Below are 17,457 nucleotides of genomic sequence, written 5' to 3'. Positions count from 1 at the left end.
TCTGTGGCCACTGGTGATTAGGCAGGGGTGCACGCATGGAGCCAGCGGAGGGTCCCAACTGAGGTTTGGATGCGTGTTCACTGGTGTGAGACTAGGTCTGTCCACCACACAGGAGAAGCCACAGAGGACGGGCACGCAGCGGTCCAGCAGGGTCTGTCTGAACCCAGAGGCCTTGCCCTTCCTCTGGCCTCCGTGTTGATGCCAGAATTGGTGAAAGACCATGACTTCTGACCGCCAAGTACTTTCCTCACGTGAATGAGATGAGAGTCTGAGGGGCAGAGGAAATGCTGAGACTTTCTGCTTGTTTTGTTCACCGGGTCTGACCCATTTTCGTTCTCACCCTCTTCTATCTCACTGGTCCTTCCTTGCCTGATGTCTCCTCTCTGACCTCAACTTCTGTCCCTGCATTCAGAACTAGGCTGCCTTCCTGGGGTGAGGGCTTCCTTGCTCATAACACAATCCCAGCTGCCAGCGCCTCGCAGGGTTTTCTGGCTTGTAGCAGAAGGCAGGAGCGCCTCTGCTTCACTTCGACACAGCGTATCAGTTGCATCCACCTGGCTGAGTTTTATCCTCTGAGCAAAGCACAACCCATCGCTTCCTCTCTTTCAACACTGTTCTTCTACCAAGGCCCAGGCTCTACCAACAGAAGCCCACGCTTGCAGTTCTGCAAGAATAACTCATGAAGACACACACCACTGCAGCCTGGTGAAGGACCTGGGCTCTGAAATCAGAAAGATCTGGACTGAAATCTTGGCGCTTCCCAGAGAATCACAGTTTGACCTTGATTTTCAACCTCTCTGATACTGAGATCCCCGTTTGTCAAATGGAGCTGTTAAAACCCACACCACGGAGGTGTGATATCAGGACGAAATCAGATGCTAGACATCTAGGCCAGTGACACTGGAATAGGAATAGGGTATAAATCAGGGCCTGGCAGGAATTTGCTAGGTGAGGTTCAATGAATGACTCAACTGGAGATTTGGGGAGATCTCATTAATCTCAAGGAAGACCTGTCCCCACCCCACCTCCAGCCCCGCCCCACCAATCTCGGAGGCAGGAAACAAAATACAGAAAAAGGACAACAGACACACTTCCCAAGGGAGACTAGATTCTTAGAAGCTTTAGGAAATTACTGGCTTCTCTCTAGAATGGAAATATCACAGTGACTGAACAGACCAGGTGGGGAGAGAGCACTAAGAGATGAATTGATGGCGAGATTCTCTCCCTATAAAGTCTAGTCTTTGTGCCCAAGCAAAAGAGCCTCCAAAGTTTTGGATGTTTTGCTCTGAGGGTCTTGCTGTTCTAAGTATTATTATGGGTATTCCGTAAGCAAGGTTTAATTGGCCCTGACATGCTTTCACTTGGCTTTTGATCTAGATGGAATGAAGAATAGCAAACTGGATCAGGGAAAAAAAAAAAAAAAGATTAAGAAGAAGGAAAGATGTTTGGACTGGGGGCCAACTCAAGTTCTCAATCTGAATTCAGAGGAACAGTGACCCAACAATTTAAGCTTTCAAGTATTTTCCCCCGAACTCTGCAAGGTATTCCTTGGCTCTGGGGTACATACGTTGGCAGGATCTAGCTGACAACATTTCTGATCTTTGGGGTCAGCAGATATAATTTACCAAATGTGACTGATGCCAGCACAGCCTCTCATTCTGAATGAGCTGCCAGAAAGGGACCAATACCGCCTCTTTCCGCTGTCTTTGGTGATGGAGGGTGGGCGGGCAGGCGGGTGTGTGTGTGTGAGAGAGAGCAAGAGAGAGTGAGAGAGAGCGAGAGAGTGAGAGAGACAGAGAGAGAGCGAGAGAGAGCGAGAGACAGAGAGACAGGTTTTCTAAGTGATTTACACTAGGACCCTGAAAGAAGAAAATGACCAAGCGCCAGGGGAAGGGCACTAGGTTTCTCAGCTACCCACCCCCGCTGGCTCCAACCACTAGATTGCACTTGTTTCTGGGGTTCATGAGCACCCCTCGGGAGGCCTGGGCTTTGCTGAAGCACTTCAGAGAAAGGAATGGTTGACACGGCCTGATACAGTAGAGTGTGGAGCAATGGCCAGTATGCCAGCCAACACGGGCTGTTCAGAAATATTTGGAAACACTCCATTCCAGGCCTGCCAGCCATCACTCACCCTGAACCATCCTGCCCACTGGAGATGGGTCACATCACTGTTGTCTGAAGAACATTCCAGAAATGAAAGGTGTTGTAACACTACTCCTAAGGTGAATTTTATCATCTGATTTAATTGGGGGGAACTTGTAGAGAATTTAAACTTTACACACAGGTGTCGGCCAGGGAATGGTATGTTGCATTAGTAATGATAATAGTGAGAGATAGCACACATCTCCTAAAGCAACTTCACCAACACTGTGTCACTGGACTGATCAGTGATTCTGGTCAGGAATTTCCTTTGCTGTGCTCTAACTGTGAAAAGCAAGCAGGAGCAAGGAAAGACTTGCCTGGGGTCACAGAACCAGAAGGCAGAGTCCTTGGACCTCCCCATGGGGGAACCCATTCCTCACCAGTCACCGTAGGCTGAGCAACTGATTCCAATAAGAAATACATGGGCGGGCTTCCCTGGTGGCGCAGTGGTTGGGAATCTGCCTGCTAATGCAGGGGACACAGGTTCGAGCCCCGGTCTGGGAGGATCCCACATGCCGCGGAGCAACTAGGCCTGTGAGCCACAACTACTGAGCCTGTGCGTCCGGAGCCTGTGCTCCGCAACAAGAGAGGCCGCGATAGTCAGAGACCCCCGCTTGCCACAACTAGAGAAAGCCCTCGCACAGAAACGAAGACCCAACACAGCAAAAATAAATAAAAATAAATTATTAAACTCCTACCCCCAACATCTTCTTTAAAAAAAAAAAAAAAAGAAAAGAAATACATGGGCTCCGGGCACTGTGAGTATCCAGAGCTTATCTGGGGCAAATTCTCCTGCTCCTGGGGGTAGGGGCATGTCCTTCAGTCCCCCAGGGGTGGCTGAGCTGAAAGCTCCCTATTGCTGCGAGCATTTGGTCTGGTCTCTTGAGAGATACTTCTTGTTAATAAGTGATCTATGATAGTTACTTTTTGAGGTTTCCTTGTTACATCCATGGGTTGACCTGTAAGCCTGCTGAATAAGGCTTCTCCAGCTGCACAGGAAGACCATCTCTGAGAACAGGGTTGCGGAGCCCTAAGGATGGGCCTCCTGCCTCACCCCATAGATCCTCTAATGTGAAAAGCCAGCAGAGGGAGGAAGAGTTCTAACAGCGAATACACCACCCTTAGGCTGAGACAGCCTTTTTCTCTTCCCCATTCAAAATCAGTGTGTGTAGTGTCTGCCCGCAAGAGGAATTGGCAGTGGGGTTCAGGTGGGCTGTCAGACTCTCTACCCCTCGTCACGCACTGCCAAACGATACGGAGGACAGAATCAATGGTCTCAGGTTTTGACCTCCAACTCCTGCCACTGGAGGGCAAAACACTGACACCCACCCACTGTCTCAATCTAAAGCATGAGTCAAAAGGTTCTGGCCTCGTTTCTTTGGATCGAATCGGGCCTCAGGTTCCTGTGCCAATGCCCACCATCACCAGGAGTGATGCAGAATACTCTCATTATTCCTGGCAACAAAAATATTCCACCCTGTGCCCATCCACCCCCCAAAAATCACCAAACAGGGGGAAGGAAGAAGACTTAGGAGAAAAGAAAATGTGTTATAAAGGAGAACGTGACTCCTACATGGGAAAGGCCGTGACTGAAACTGAATCATGACTTGAGGGATCGTTTGCTTCCTGTCCTATTTTCTTACATCTTTCTCTTACCTCCCGCTCAATCCCAACTCTCTCCTCCCAATCCTCCCAAGCCAGGGAAGGAGCAACTCCACTCAGAAGGAATATAAGGCAAAACAGGAAGCCACAGGATCCAAAAGGGCACCAATCCAATAAGTCTTGGGCCCAGTAAGCCCAGGGTCCTGCCACTTCCTCCTCTCTCTAGGACGCACGGGATGGGAGAAAACCTCCCACAGGTGGTGGTACTGACTACACCGGGGGCCAAGGTCGATCTCCCTCTGCAGTTCTGTATTCCACTCCCCACCTGTCCCAAGCCAGCAGGAGCCTTAGAAAGATGCAGAGCCCATCTTGATACGGCTCTTCACCTGAGGGATAATGAATGGGCGTGGCTTGTGCGGGGAAGGCAAGGGAAGCACCGCAGACAAGGCTGGAGGAAGAGGGGGCGGAGGGTTGATATGAGCTGTGTGCGAACCAAGGAGACGTCATTTCCCCCCCCCACCACGGTGTGTGTGTGTGTGTGTGTGTGTGTGTGTGTGTGTGTGTGTGTGTGTGTGTGTGTGTGTGTGTGTGTGTGTGTGTGTGTGTGTGTGTGTGTGTGTGTGTGTGTGTGTGTGTGTGTGTGTGTGTGTGTGTGTGTGTGTGTGTGAACTGGGGCTGGGTCAAACCTCCCTTGGAGGATGACTGTTTACTATGGCCTGAGGCTCCAGGTCTACCTTAGGGAAACAGACTTGTTGCCTTTTTTTTTTATTATAATGTTTCCGGTTTTGCAATTTTAAGAAATGGAGTTGGCAGTTGGAAAAGCCTGGAGGGTTTTCACAGCAATTATCCTCAACCGGTAGGTGGTGTCTATTAGTTGCAAATGGTTCCTTTTTTTTTTTTTCCCCTCAAAAGGAAAACAGGGTTTCCCTGGTGGCGCAGTGGTTGAGAGTCCACCTGCTGATGTAGGGGACGCGGGTTCGTGCCCCGGTCTGGGAGGATCCCGCATGCCGCGGAGCGGCTGGGCCCATGAGCCATGACTGCTGAGCCTGCGCGTCCGGAGCCTGTGCTCCGCAACGGGAGGGGCCACAGCAGTGAGAGGCCTGCATACCACAAAAAAACAAAAACAAAAAAACCCAAAAAAACCCAATATGCCACTTTTTACACCCCCAGAAGGACTGCTTACTTCCAGGAGAGATTCCTGAGGTTCAAAAGCACGGGGGAATTCCTCAAAAGGCCCTACTTGGCTGCAGCAAACGGTCTGAGTGGCTCTGACCGTGGTTGACCAAGTTGCCAAGGACACGTTGTTCTCTTCAAGAGCTGACCTCAGGAGCTGCCTCCTATAGTCCTAAAAGGCCAGTCTCACCTGTGCACATCTCAGAGCAAGGGATGCAGGGCCTCTCCAGCCATCCAACTCCTAATCCCCCAGCTACGAGATCCAGACAAGGGCCCTCGTCTGCTCACAGCTCAGTGAAAGGTCTGGTCTTGTCATAGGCCCTCCCAGTCCCAGGAAAGGGACTTACCTTACTCTGCTTTCTGTCCAGATAGAACTGGTGTTGGCTAATGGCCATAGCCCAGATGGACTTGATCAGTGCCGGACACGCGTACCACGTGTGCACTGCGATGCCGCTGTGTCCAAACGTCCTCCTTGTCACTGAGGCCCTGGGAGAGCAAGAATCAGAAGGGTCAAACACGTTTACAACGAGGGCCTATGATACTCAGTCAACAGCTTTTACCGAAAACCCACTGGGTCCTAAGAGCTCCGGCATAAAGGTGACAGATGAGCATGCGTGCACGCACACACAAAACTGGCTGGCAAAGGCCATCTTTTCATTTTATTCTCTAAATAAACGTTGATTCTATCTAAGGTACAGAACGTGATGATCTGATGTACTGATACACATACACAGTGAAGTGATCACGGCAGTCAAACTAAAGAACATTTCCTCTCCTCACATAGGTACCACCGTGTGTGCATGTGTGTGTGTGTGTGTGTGTGTGTGTGTGTGATGCAAGCACCTGAAATCCACTCTTAGCCGATTTCCAGTATATAATACAGTGTTATTCACTACAGTCACCAGGCTGTACATTACATCTCTAGGCTTATTCATCCTATAGAACTACCACTTTGTGTACCCTTCGACCAGCATCTCTCTCCATTTCCCCTACTTCCGCGTCCCTGGGAACGACTGTTCTACTCTCTGCCTCTGTGACTCTTTTAGATTCCACCTGTAAGTAAGATCATGCAGTTCTTGTCTTTCTGTGTCTGCTTTATCTCACGTCATAATACCCTCCAGGTCCATCCATGTCGTTGTAAATGGCAGGATGTTGTTTTTTTAAGGCTGAATGATATTCCGTTGTGAATATACACAATTTCTTTATCTGTTCATCCATCAGTGGACACTTAGGTTGTTTCCATATCTTGGCTACCGTGAACCATGCTAATCTTTTAATTTACTGGCTCCTTAGGGTTCAGAATTTGGCCAAGCCTCTGCCTTGTCTGGAATAAGACAGGTCATTCTAGGTCACGGGACGGTCTTTTCTGATCTTCAGCTCCTGGCACTGGGCCAAGACAAACTTCACAGACAGGAAGAGCCTTTGACAATGTCCTTTATTAACCAGGCAAAGCTGCCTACGGTGGACGAGTAAATTCTCTTCTAACTGCCACAGCATCTAAGGCAATCAGAACTGCTTACATTACTCGCACGCAATCTTCCTCGCAAGTTGGTTATCAATTTCAAATATATTCAGAGGGCGGGTGGGGTATAAAGCATCAGGAGAGGAAAGGCAGAAAGAAATGAGCCCGGCCAATGCCGACCCACTACCCACGTCCACGTACACGTCTGTAGGAGATGTGGAGGACGTATGCACAGAGCAGAGAGGCAGTCAGACTTTAAACCGAAGGTGGGAAAGAATGGTCCCAACATAATTCATCACATTAACGGAATCAAGGGGAAAAAGAGTTATATGATTATGTTCTCAGTGAAGTATACTTTATAGGATGGGTACATGATTTTGCAAGTGAAATCTGAGAATGTGTTGCCATACATGTGTGTGCAGGTGCGTATGTGTGTAGGGCAAGGTGATGGGACAGTGGGGTGAGGTTGGGGGTATCTTATGTGCACATCAGAAGAACAATGTGTGTTCAAGATTGAGCTATTTGGATGAAACTTGGGGTAGTCAGGACTTGTGAATAATCATATTATTTTCATGGCAAGTTTTCCCTTGAAGGAGATTAGAAGCTGCTCCGATCACCTTCCCCCGGGGGCTCAAGATTTAACAGTACGTGTTCTCCAGACCCACTTCTAAGGAGGAATTCAAATCTGGTGGTTAGTTAATACTACCGATTCTAAGCAGAGTATTCTTCTTCCCTTTGGTTATAACTAAAGTTAAGAGAAAATGCCGGCTCACAAAGGAACACACAATTGAAAATAATGGAAAAGGAGCCGGCAAGAGAGTAAGGAGGAAACCCCCATGGTCTCTGCACGCGTAAAATGAAACTCATCTGAATACTCACTCTGGCCTCCATGGCAATGGCTGATCCTGGGAGTAAACTCATTTTTTTTTTCTCCCAGAAAAGGTGAATTGGAAAGGAAAAGTAACTTGAAATGTATTTCAGGGGCGGTAGTGAGAGCAGTGCCAGGCTAGGTGTATTTTTCAGGTAAGGCGGGGGAGGGGAGGGAAGAGGCTGGCTGGTCAGGGAGTTCCCAGGAGCACCTAAATCAGATGGTCTCAGAGTGTTTCTCCTGCCCGATTATGAATTTCTCTCTTCTCTACACTGTTTGCTTCAAGCTCTTCCCACCCCACCGCCTCCTTCTGCTTCGCCAAGCCCAGAGAACCGCAGAAACAACGCTGGGTATCCATTAGGACACCGGTCCAGGAGAGCAAATCTGGAAGCATCTTCTGGGACAGCCGAGCCATGCCCTGTCCTCGCAGTGTCCCAGGACGTCCATCTTCAGGACACGATTCTGCACCACACTTGCCATCCTGTAACGTTGCTCCTGGCTTCCTTCCTGGTTTGGGGGAGGGGATGACCCCTGAACCATCCCAACACAGTACAGTTGATTAGATGACTCTTCTGTGTTCAAATAAACAAGGCAACAGCAGCAGGACGCCATGTTTAACTGGAGCAGGGCCAGGAGGCCATAGAGGAGTGCTTACTGCAGCGCCAGGCGGGGCTCCAACCCCCCAGGAGACACGGGCTTGGCCACTAAACTAAGTAGCTGACCTGGAACAATCCCCTTTGCCTGCCCTGTTGAGCATTTGGAAAAGGTACCTTTAAAGGCATTGTCAACCTGGGTCTCCACCGCTGCCATCAAGGAAGCCACGTCTCTGGCCTCTCCTCGTCTCCCCTCTCCTCTCCCTGCGTGTCTCTAGGCTGACAGAGGACTGCCTTCCAGGGGACGTGCTCACGTCCTGTGCTCAGACTGCCTCTGGCGCCTGCACTTCTCTCTTAGGCCCACCTGCCCGACATCTGTAACCCCCTGAGGGCCCACCTTGAGCTTTACATCCTTAGCTAAGATTTCTCCTTCTCAAGAAGCCTCCCCAGACCAGCACCTATAGGCTGTGCTATCTGGTACTTGGCACCCGCTGTCTGTGTATAGCATGGCGGTAAGTCACATAAGCTCTGGAGCCAGACTCCCTGGGCTCATATCCTGTCTTTACCCCTTAACTGGCTTTTTGTAACCTGCAGCCGGTGACTCTGCTTCTTCTGTGCCTGTTTCCCAAGTAGAACAGGAATACTAGTACCTATTTTCTGGGGTTATAGCGAGGACCCAATGAGATAACTGTCCAAGTGTTTAGAACAGTGACTGTGCATAGTAAACAATAAACATCAAGTTCCTTCTTCTGTCGCTCCAATTGTGCTATAAGTTCTTTCAGGGCTTCCTTCTATACCCCAGGACACGTAACTGTGCCTGGACATAGGAGCTACTCAGCAAATGTGAGACTGACCACTTTCATTTAATAGGCTAAAAGCCCACATGATAGTAACATGAGGTTTGGACTCCTTCCAATATCCCTGGGTCTTGGGAAAGGGAAGGGAATTTAGAATTACATCACGAATAGGACAATAGACCCCGACACAGAAAGAACACGACGAGTACACACACACACACACACACACACACACACACACACCCGCCGCCCACTCACTCAAGGATGCGTCCAAGGTACCTCTGCATTAGCAGAATTCCCAACAGAGCACAGGCCCGGAGAGTTTGTCTCTAGTCCTACGCTCAGCCTCTTAGACCATCCAATCTCCAGTCTTTATTTTGTCAATCAGCTGCTTTCTGCATCTGACCCATTGTGGCAACATTCATTCTGGGACATTACTTTCAGCATCTCTTGCCCCCCTGCCTGGCCTGAAACAATGCATTCCTGCTCTGCAGAGACAGGGTCTCTGGATCCTGAGCCCCTTCATCACAGGACCCTGAAGAATGCTGCACAGGCTGTTATACTGCCAACGCTATCATCACCTGACCACGAGACACGAATCTCTAAGACGTTCTCCGCCTGCCTGCTGCACGGTAACCATGGGGTGTCGGGGGGAGTTCTCACCCTACACGGGAGTTCTGTTTCAAGCAGATTACGTGGCCAGGCAAACGGCACAGCAGTCCTCCTGGGTTATCACTGACCGCAGGAACGGACATCACCCCACAAGCCTCACCCTCTGATGGGGCAAAATCTTATTCTCACGCTGAGAGCTTTCTGGGAGGCACCTCAGCTTGTTTGAGCGCCCAGAAGCCATGTGTGTGAGGAACTGATGCCAACAACCCCTCTTTCCCGAACCAGGGCTGGGGTATGGACAGCACCCAACATCCACATCTACTCCTCCACAGGGCCTGATCTTTTCACTGTCTTCCCAGGGCTACCTTCTTGTTCTAAATCTGCTTTTGGACCTATTGAAAGCGATTTATTCTCGAGCATTAGGTCTGTTTTTAGGGAATTTTGCTGCCGCTTCTGGGCTGCCTGTAACTCTAGGACTAGCAGACAAAGGGAGGAAAAGCCACGGTACATGCTGCCCCGAGAACCTTCCACGCAGGGCTTGCTGCATTCCAAAATGGGACCCTATTGTTTGGCATTGGACTTGGAGAGCATTGACTTTGACATGAGAGCTCCCTGGGATACAATGTGAGGTGGAGAGGAAAAGACTTGTATTTCTTTCACATCTACCCACCACGGCGAACACCCTAAGATTACAGCTCACGGAATGAAACAACTTAGCACAACCCTTTCAGCTGTAGGTTCCTTCTGTGCTCACTCTTCAACCTGAAACGTTCTCAGAAGCTCTGACAAGCCATCCTTCAGGCTCTTCTCTGGCAAAAACTTTCTAGAAGGACTCAGACCACGGCTCACTTTAATTTGGTGATGGTTCTGAAGTGCTACAAATCTTTCCTAAAATGCCCTGGCTTGTAAGACAATTCCACACGTCCGAGCAAGTAATACGTGTAGCCAGATGAGATGACCGTGGAACTGCTAATTTCACACACACGCGCACACACACACACATACAAACCCACTGTATTTCCCAACACACAGAACCAAACAAAGCTCTACTGTCTTATTTGAACTCTATTCTCCCAATCAACCGCCCTCTTCCCCCCCCCCCCCCGCAAATGAACATGAACAGTGACAGCACAGAAACAGTAATGTAAGTAACATGCCGGCGAGGCCACACGCTCCCAGAAGAAAAGGGCTTGTCTAGCTTACCTGCGTGGGTCATGAACTTCCACAGAAAACTTCTTCTCTCTGAAATACAGGTTTTCCAACTGCCTCCATTGGAATATCTGGACAGAAAACAATGCAGTTGAAGTTCAGGAGTGGGCGGGTCACGGCTGTAGTCCTCCCTCTGCCGCTGAGCTTACAGCTCGCAGTTTCCTTATCAAAGCTCAAACAGTACAGTTGTTTGCACCTCCCATGCCTCTTGCTCGACACACACACACACGCACACGCGCACACACGCACACACACACGCTGCTCTTCAGTTCAAAACCCCAGCAATGTGGCTGTGGATTTTCCTGCAGGCTTCTCAACGGGAACAAAACAAGTTCTTTTCAAGTGGTTCCCCGGCTCTGCTTGGCCTTTGTTGAATTCTCCAAGACAGTTCCCAGCTCTGCAGACTTTTCCCTCCAAGGAGAGGGGGAGGTGGGGGGAGAGGAGGGCGGGCTGACGCAGGGAGGGAGCAGTAGCCATCTGCCTGCGGTGCTGAACCGAGCTTCCTGCCTCCAGTGCCGAACTGGGAAGGCGGTCACATTCCCAGCCTCCCCTCGGGACTCTACTTCCTGCCCATGGATGTGTAAGAGCCCAACTCGCCCTGGTGATCTGGGGCGGCTGGGGAAGCTTCCCCGAGAAGGGCGGGGGGCGGCTAGCACTCTATTTGGGGGCAGGCAACTCAAGATAATAATGTGAGCCCGTCAAGCCCGGCTTCTTTCTGCAGCACAAAGAATGCCAGGAGTCCTGGGGCCGGCAGGACGCGCTGCACCCCGGAGCTCGCTGCGCTCAGGGAGGCAGAGAGTGAAATGAAGGCAGTTCTGAACAGTGGGAGCTAAACAGAGTTCCTGGCACTGCCTGATGGGCCCCTCTGGCCCTGGTGGACATTCCTCCTGGGACGAGGGAGCCTGTTAACTAAGAGGTTTGGGAGTAATCAAGGCTGCAGCATTACTCTGGAAGGGGGTCCTTTCATTGGACGAAAAAGGAAGTTACTTAAACTCTCTGAGAAATGTCAAAAGAGGTTCAAGTTATGCCCGTAACATTCATATTTATATTTGATGCATATTGTAGTCCCTTCTGTAGACTGAGAATTTGAGTTTATTGAGCCCAAAGAAGGGTCAGAGTTTCATCCTGGGAGAGGCTGATTCCTCCCCTGATCCCCCCTTTCTTCACCCACTCAGTTAAGGCAAATGCTTTTTAGGGTCTCATCCTAGACCCGGCATCCTCTCAGCTGGGGCCCCTGACTCTCTCTGATCTGCTCACATTTTCTCCTTCAAGATGACAATTTCTGTGTCCCATCCATCCGGCCCTGCTCTACCCAGGACACGGCTCCTCGAGGCTTGGCCAGAGGACTTCACCCCTTTGTCAAACTGGGCTAGAATAAAAACTGTTTCTAGAATGGCTGCGTGCTTCTCACAACCTGCTCTGCAGAATTTTACAATTATTTTGTCTGACTAATAGGGAGGAGGACATGGTTTTTTTCTGATTCCAGAGCTACCTCTTTTGTTCCCAGCTCAGAGTACATTTTGATCTGAAGTCCAAGGAAAACTGTACTTCTTTTTCTCCTTTCAGGTCAGTTCCAAGGAAAGCAAGTCCTACATGAGCTCAGATAGCCTTGTGTCAGATCACAGATGAAATGCCACCTGTGTACTCGGTTACTTGAGTCCCAGGTCTGAGTCTTATGCCCTTATCTGATGCTCTGCTCTGCTAAATCCCTCAGTGAAATGTGAAAATTTCCTCTCTGACCCCCCCATTGTTAGATATATACAGATGGTTCACCTGAACTTAGCTACAGACACAAAAGCACCGGAACTCACAGCTCCTTAACTTATAACCTGGAAGTAGTACACAGAACAACGTGGCCAGACACATGCTCTGGACTCTGCATCCATTTGAATCCTGACTCCCCTATATCCAAACTGTGTGACCTTAGGCAAGTGACAGCATTTCCTTTAGCCTCAGTTTTCCCATCCGTAAAATGGCAATAATGCTCCTCTAAGGTAGAGGCAACAGATTCTGGGCACGGTACCTGTACAAAGTAAATGCTCAATGAACTCAGATCTCAGTGCAATTCCTAGTTGTTCTTACCTCTCCCAAATCCTGGCGAATAAAGGAGATTAACTCCAGAACAACTGAAATAATTCTTAAGTTTTTTTTTTGTTTTTTAAACTCAAGCCCTGTTGTCAGGGTTTAAGACAATAAAGGTTGATGATCTTCATCCTGGAAATCTTCAAGGAAGTGTACAGACTTAGTGCCCTGACCCCCACACCCCCTTTCCTCTGAAGAGAGGGCTGAGTGGTAGATGGCTCGTCCCTGAGCCAGACCCGCAGCCCCTGTGCTGCACCCACCTGCCCAGGTAAGGCAGAGCCCTGGCCAGGACCCGCTTCACAGGTGTGTGACCTGAGGGGCCCGTGCTCAGTTTTAACGTTCTGCTGTCTCCATCTTGAAATTCTCAATAAGACTGATCAACGGGCCCTGCATTTTCATTCTGTCCCGGTCCTGCAGATTATGTCACTGGTCCTGACCGGTGCTAATGCCATGGGCACTGTCCTGGGCTGGGCAGCACTTGGGGGAAGGTGCATCTGATGGGCAGATCTCCACAAGCTTTCTCTTTGTGGGTGTGCTTGTGAGCACCTCCCTTGGGCCTTGGGTTGGAAGCCCCACCCCCCCACCCCACCTGGTGAAAAACCCCAAAGCCCAACACTCAGGGGGTTGGTTCCCTGGCAACTCCTTCCTCTCCGACTTTTTGCAAAACAGAATACACGCCGGGGGTCTTCCCCGGAAATGCTCCCCCATGCTGCTGGTGTGGAGAGCCTCAAGTCTGCCAAGGGCCGAAACAAAACCATGTGGTCTCTGCTGCGGCCCTTCCACCTGCTGCCACCGCCCAGATCCCTGCTCTCGGCACTGAACCCTGACGGCCTGGCTCCTGGCATCTCCCCAGGAGGATGTACTGTCTGTAGACATTTCCAGCAGGGGGTAGAGCAGTGGCTTTGCCTCATGTTTGCTCTAGGCAGGGATTTTTTTTTTTTCAAATGAAATATTGGGAAGGGAGGGAGGGAAGGAAGGCAGTTTTCCAGGACAGGAAGGTCCCAGGAACCCAAAAGGAGGTGCTCATGAGGGAACAATGGCCTTGTCCTTTGCCCCCCCACTTAGGGGAGACAGGAGGTGCTGGGGAACCGGGGGAAGAAGGCAGCTGGACGCCCCCATGCACCAAGCTGGGCTGATGGTGGGCACAGGGACCCTACCTACCAAACCCTCCCCTCTGACGCTGACAAGCAGATATAGAGCAGACGCCTGACCGGGTCTCCCTTTATGAACAGGGTACACTGGGCTCCGATGTGCTGCTCTGGGGACGGCCCCTGATCATCTGTGTCACCTCGGGGGAGCCTCCCGGGCTCAGTACAGCCATCATAACCCGGCCACCAGCTAAAGACACCCCATAAAGACTCACCGGACACACAATGATGGTTACAACTGGGCTAGAGCCCTTAGGATTTTGCCTAATTTCTATGGCCAGTTCTGCCCAAGGAGGTACCTGAAAGCTTAAACACACGGTCTAGCAGTAATCAAAGGGTTTATTAATACCTATGAAAAAGGCCTTTCTCATGCACTTCATCTGGGCATCTTTAAAAAGCAGATGTCTCGGGCTTCCCTGGTGGCGCAGTGGTTGGGAGTCCGCCTGCCGATGGCAGGGGACACAGGTTCGTGCCCCGGTCCGGGAGGATCCCACATGCCGCGGAGCGGCTGGGCCCGTGAGCCACGGCCGCTGAGCCTGTGCGCTCGGAGCCTGTGCTCCGCAATGGGAGAGGCCACAGCAGTGAGAGGCCCGCATACCGCAAAAAAAAAAAAAAAAGATGTCTCTTCTTTGATCTTTTAGTATCCTCCCCCAAGAAGACCAAGTGGGAAATTTTCTTCTTGGGGAAAACGACGCCCAGAGAAATTAGAGGAAAATGCCTAAGGCCACACAGCAAGTCAGTGAAGGAACCAGAAATAGGAATCAAGGGCACCTGGCCCATTACTCTAACCTCTAACTATGCTCCTTTCCCTATAGGTCCCCCAGTTAGTGGGAACAGCTCTTACTCACTAAAGGATGGTTAACTTTATGAGTGGAATGATTTTTACAAACAAGCAGCAATGTGACTCGAAGTAGGAAGTACAAAGCCACATCTTTTCTGTCCTACACACCGGATTTTCTTTCCTTTACAGGCTGTAAACGATAATACGTATCACTCCTTTCTTGTCTTAGAGACCTGGGTTCTTCTGGTTTTCCATACAGAGATGCCTCAGTACCCGTAGCTTTCCATCAGGGACTGACAAACAACAAGAATCATGATTAAGAACAGCCTTAATAACTTGGCCTTGCCTGGAAAACAGAAACAGAGAGAAACCATCCAGAAGCGGTTTCGAGAGTGCGCCTGTCGCCATGGTTGGGACCATGGCTGGTCCTGGACGTGGATTCGTGGCTTCTAACCCAGATGTGTGATTCCCAAGCGATCACAGGCCCTCCACTTCCCCTTTCCGGGCCCCAATGTCATAACGTATAAAAGACGAGATGGGAGATATTTATCCATGGAAAGCAGACAAGACTGGCTAATAAATAGAGCCTTTGAGCCCTGAGTGCAGCAGGACGCACTAAAAACTTAATGCACTAAACTAAACTAAAACTAAAAACGCACTAAAAACTAAAACTTAATGAGCAGGGCCAGGTTACTGGATCCTATTAGCTGGTCTGCCAGATTCCCACATCCTGTGTACGCTGAAGGTCAGGGCCAAGGAGGACTCATGTCCTGTTCTTTCTGAGCGGGTGAGGGCACAGCGGGGACAGGCAGAGGGGCCTTGGATCCCTGACACTTCCTCCACAGCCAGTGTTTACTGGGTGCTAGCACAGCACGTGGGGCGATGGGTGAGCTCTCGGAGCGAGGCGGAAATAAAGGCTTGAGAGGAAGCCCGCTCTAGTGGCTCTGATTCTTGACCAGGACTTGGGGGAGCCTCGTCTTCCTCCTGTCTCTGAGGCTGAGTCACCAAGCCTCTTAATGACCCCTCTCTGAGTAACTTCCTGCTGCTTCTAGAGGGACCATTATACTGAATCCCGGCGGCCATCTGGCCAGTCCCCACCTCCCACAGGTAAAGCAAGCCCGGGGTGGGGGGCAGAGGTTAAATAAGTAGCTGGTGCCGGGCCCCCTCTTGGGACTTCTGTCCTGGGCTCTTTCTAACACACCAGGAGGACCCGACGATGAACAAGAACAGAGTTGTTTCGAGCCGATGTTTAAGGGATCACTTCTCCAAAGGCTCTTGGCTGTCTGCCTTCCAAACACCAGCAAGGAGTTCTCTCGTAAGAAGAATCGGACTCACAGCCAGGAATAACCTCCGAACTCAGGAAGAAACACACCAACTAAAAAAACCCACTTCCTGATTTCATTTCTGCTCTGTTCACCCTCTGGAAGTAGGGCTGTCACTCACTCATCTCCAGGTGGATTTATACAATTTGGCAAATAAAAATGAGCTGCCACACATCGTGAGGGATACAGGACAAAAGGAATCACTCAACCCCAACAGGGTGGACTTGAATTAAAATGGGAGCACGACACAGAAACCCCAAGCCTGCACGGTCAGAGAATTTTATCAGGTGTCCCCTGATGAGGCTTTACGGTCACGCAAGAACTAGTTCTAGGGAACAACAGAAGCGGCGCTGTTTTTAGTGGGTTAACAGCATATGTCAGAGGTTTTTATATCGGTTGCCTGGATATTCAATACATTTTACCTTATGCTCAAAAAAGAGAGAAACAAGGCCCTGGGGGTTTAGGTAACAACCAATCCCCATTCCCCTTCCAAATATTCAAGTTGTAACATATACTTTACATGTACCTATGCTAATAGGACAGAGGAAGGGCATGACGCCTCACATATGTTTATATGTGTAAGGCGCCTACAACCTAGTTGGGAGGATGCGACATACACAGAGCAGACTGTATCCATGATATAGGAACTAACTTCATGATGGAGTTTAAAACCATCTCTGGTTTCTGTATCAGGCTTTTAAAACTCCAGGGAGGCACCCCACCAGCTTATGAAGACAGGTCTCGTGCTTCTGTTTCAGAATCAATATTCATGACCATCGCTGAGAGTCTCCTGGGTTTCGGTTCATCGTTTTTGGGGATGAGAACCCTGACTTGGAAATCAGGAGGCCTCGGTGATAGTCCTGACTTTGTAAGTCGCTCTTTACCTTGGCTTCCTTTTCCGCAAAAGGAGGGGCATGTGTGTGGGCATTCCTGCATCCTAAGCACGGGTTGAAGGTCAGCATTGTAAATCCTTAGAATGCCACCCTGCTACTCTTTGGAATTTAAAAATAAAGTAAGCTTGTGTTAAACATTTCCTACTTATGGGAGACAGTACAGAATACCGTTGTCCCGCGGCATCCTCAGGAGCTTGGTTCCAGAACCTTCCTCGAATACTGAAATCTGAGGATGCGCAAGTCCCTTATATAAAATGGAGTGGTGTTTGCATATACCCCACACGCACCCTCCCGTACACTTAAATCATCCCTAGGTCACTTACAACACCAAACACAATGTAAATGCTATGTAAACAGTTGCTGGCACGCAGCAAATTCAAGTTTTGCTTTTTGGAACTTTCTGGAATTTAAAAATTATTTCTGAATATTTTCGATTTGCAGTTGGTTGAATCCACAGATGTGGAACCCGCAGATAAAGGAGCAGACTGTTCTCCTGACTAAAAGCATGGTTTTCCAAGTCACACTGTCTACCGCTTACTGGCTGTGTATCCTTGGCAATGAAATTCCTCTGTCTTTCTTTTGTCGTCTTCGCAATACAACTCCAAACAACACCAGTTTTACTTTCATAGGGCTGCTGTATTGATGAACTCATACATACGAAGTGCTTCAAGTGGAGCCCAGTATGTAGTTAGCACTCAAGTCAGCCATCATTCACACGCTACTCCACACGTAAAAGAGTTCGGTTTACTTTGAACACGTAGCCCGAAGTACAG

The 17,457-nt window shown here is 49.8% G+C and overlaps 1 protein-coding gene across 8 annotated transcripts in view; it reads right to left on the bottom strand.

The window, feature by feature from the left end:
* Positions 1-17,457, bottom strand: part of FRMD4A (FERM domain containing 4A) — a 638,605-nt gene that overhangs the window by 50,105 nt on the left and 571,043 nt on the right. For all 8 annotated transcript variants that reach the window (XM_049705588.1, XM_033403426.2, XM_033403427.2 and 5 more), the window contains 2 exons: positions 10,453-10,529; positions 5,265-5,403 (listed from right to left, as the gene is read on the bottom strand). In XM_049705588.1, coding sequence (XP_049561545.1) covers positions 5,265-5,403; positions 10,453-10,529 — 216 coding nt within the window. The remainder of the gene's footprint in view (positions 1-5,264; positions 5,404-10,452; positions 10,530-17,457) is intronic.

The sequence above is a fragment of the Orcinus orca genome, chromosome 2 (genome assembly GCF_937001465.1).
Source record: "Orcinus orca chromosome 2, mOrcOrc1.1, whole genome shotgun sequence".
Lineage (NCBI taxonomy): Eukaryota > Metazoa > Chordata > Mammalia > Artiodactyla > Delphinidae > Orcinus > Orcinus orca.
Note: the sequence above shows the minus strand (reverse complement) of the source record. Positions and strands in the feature narration are given on the sequence as shown.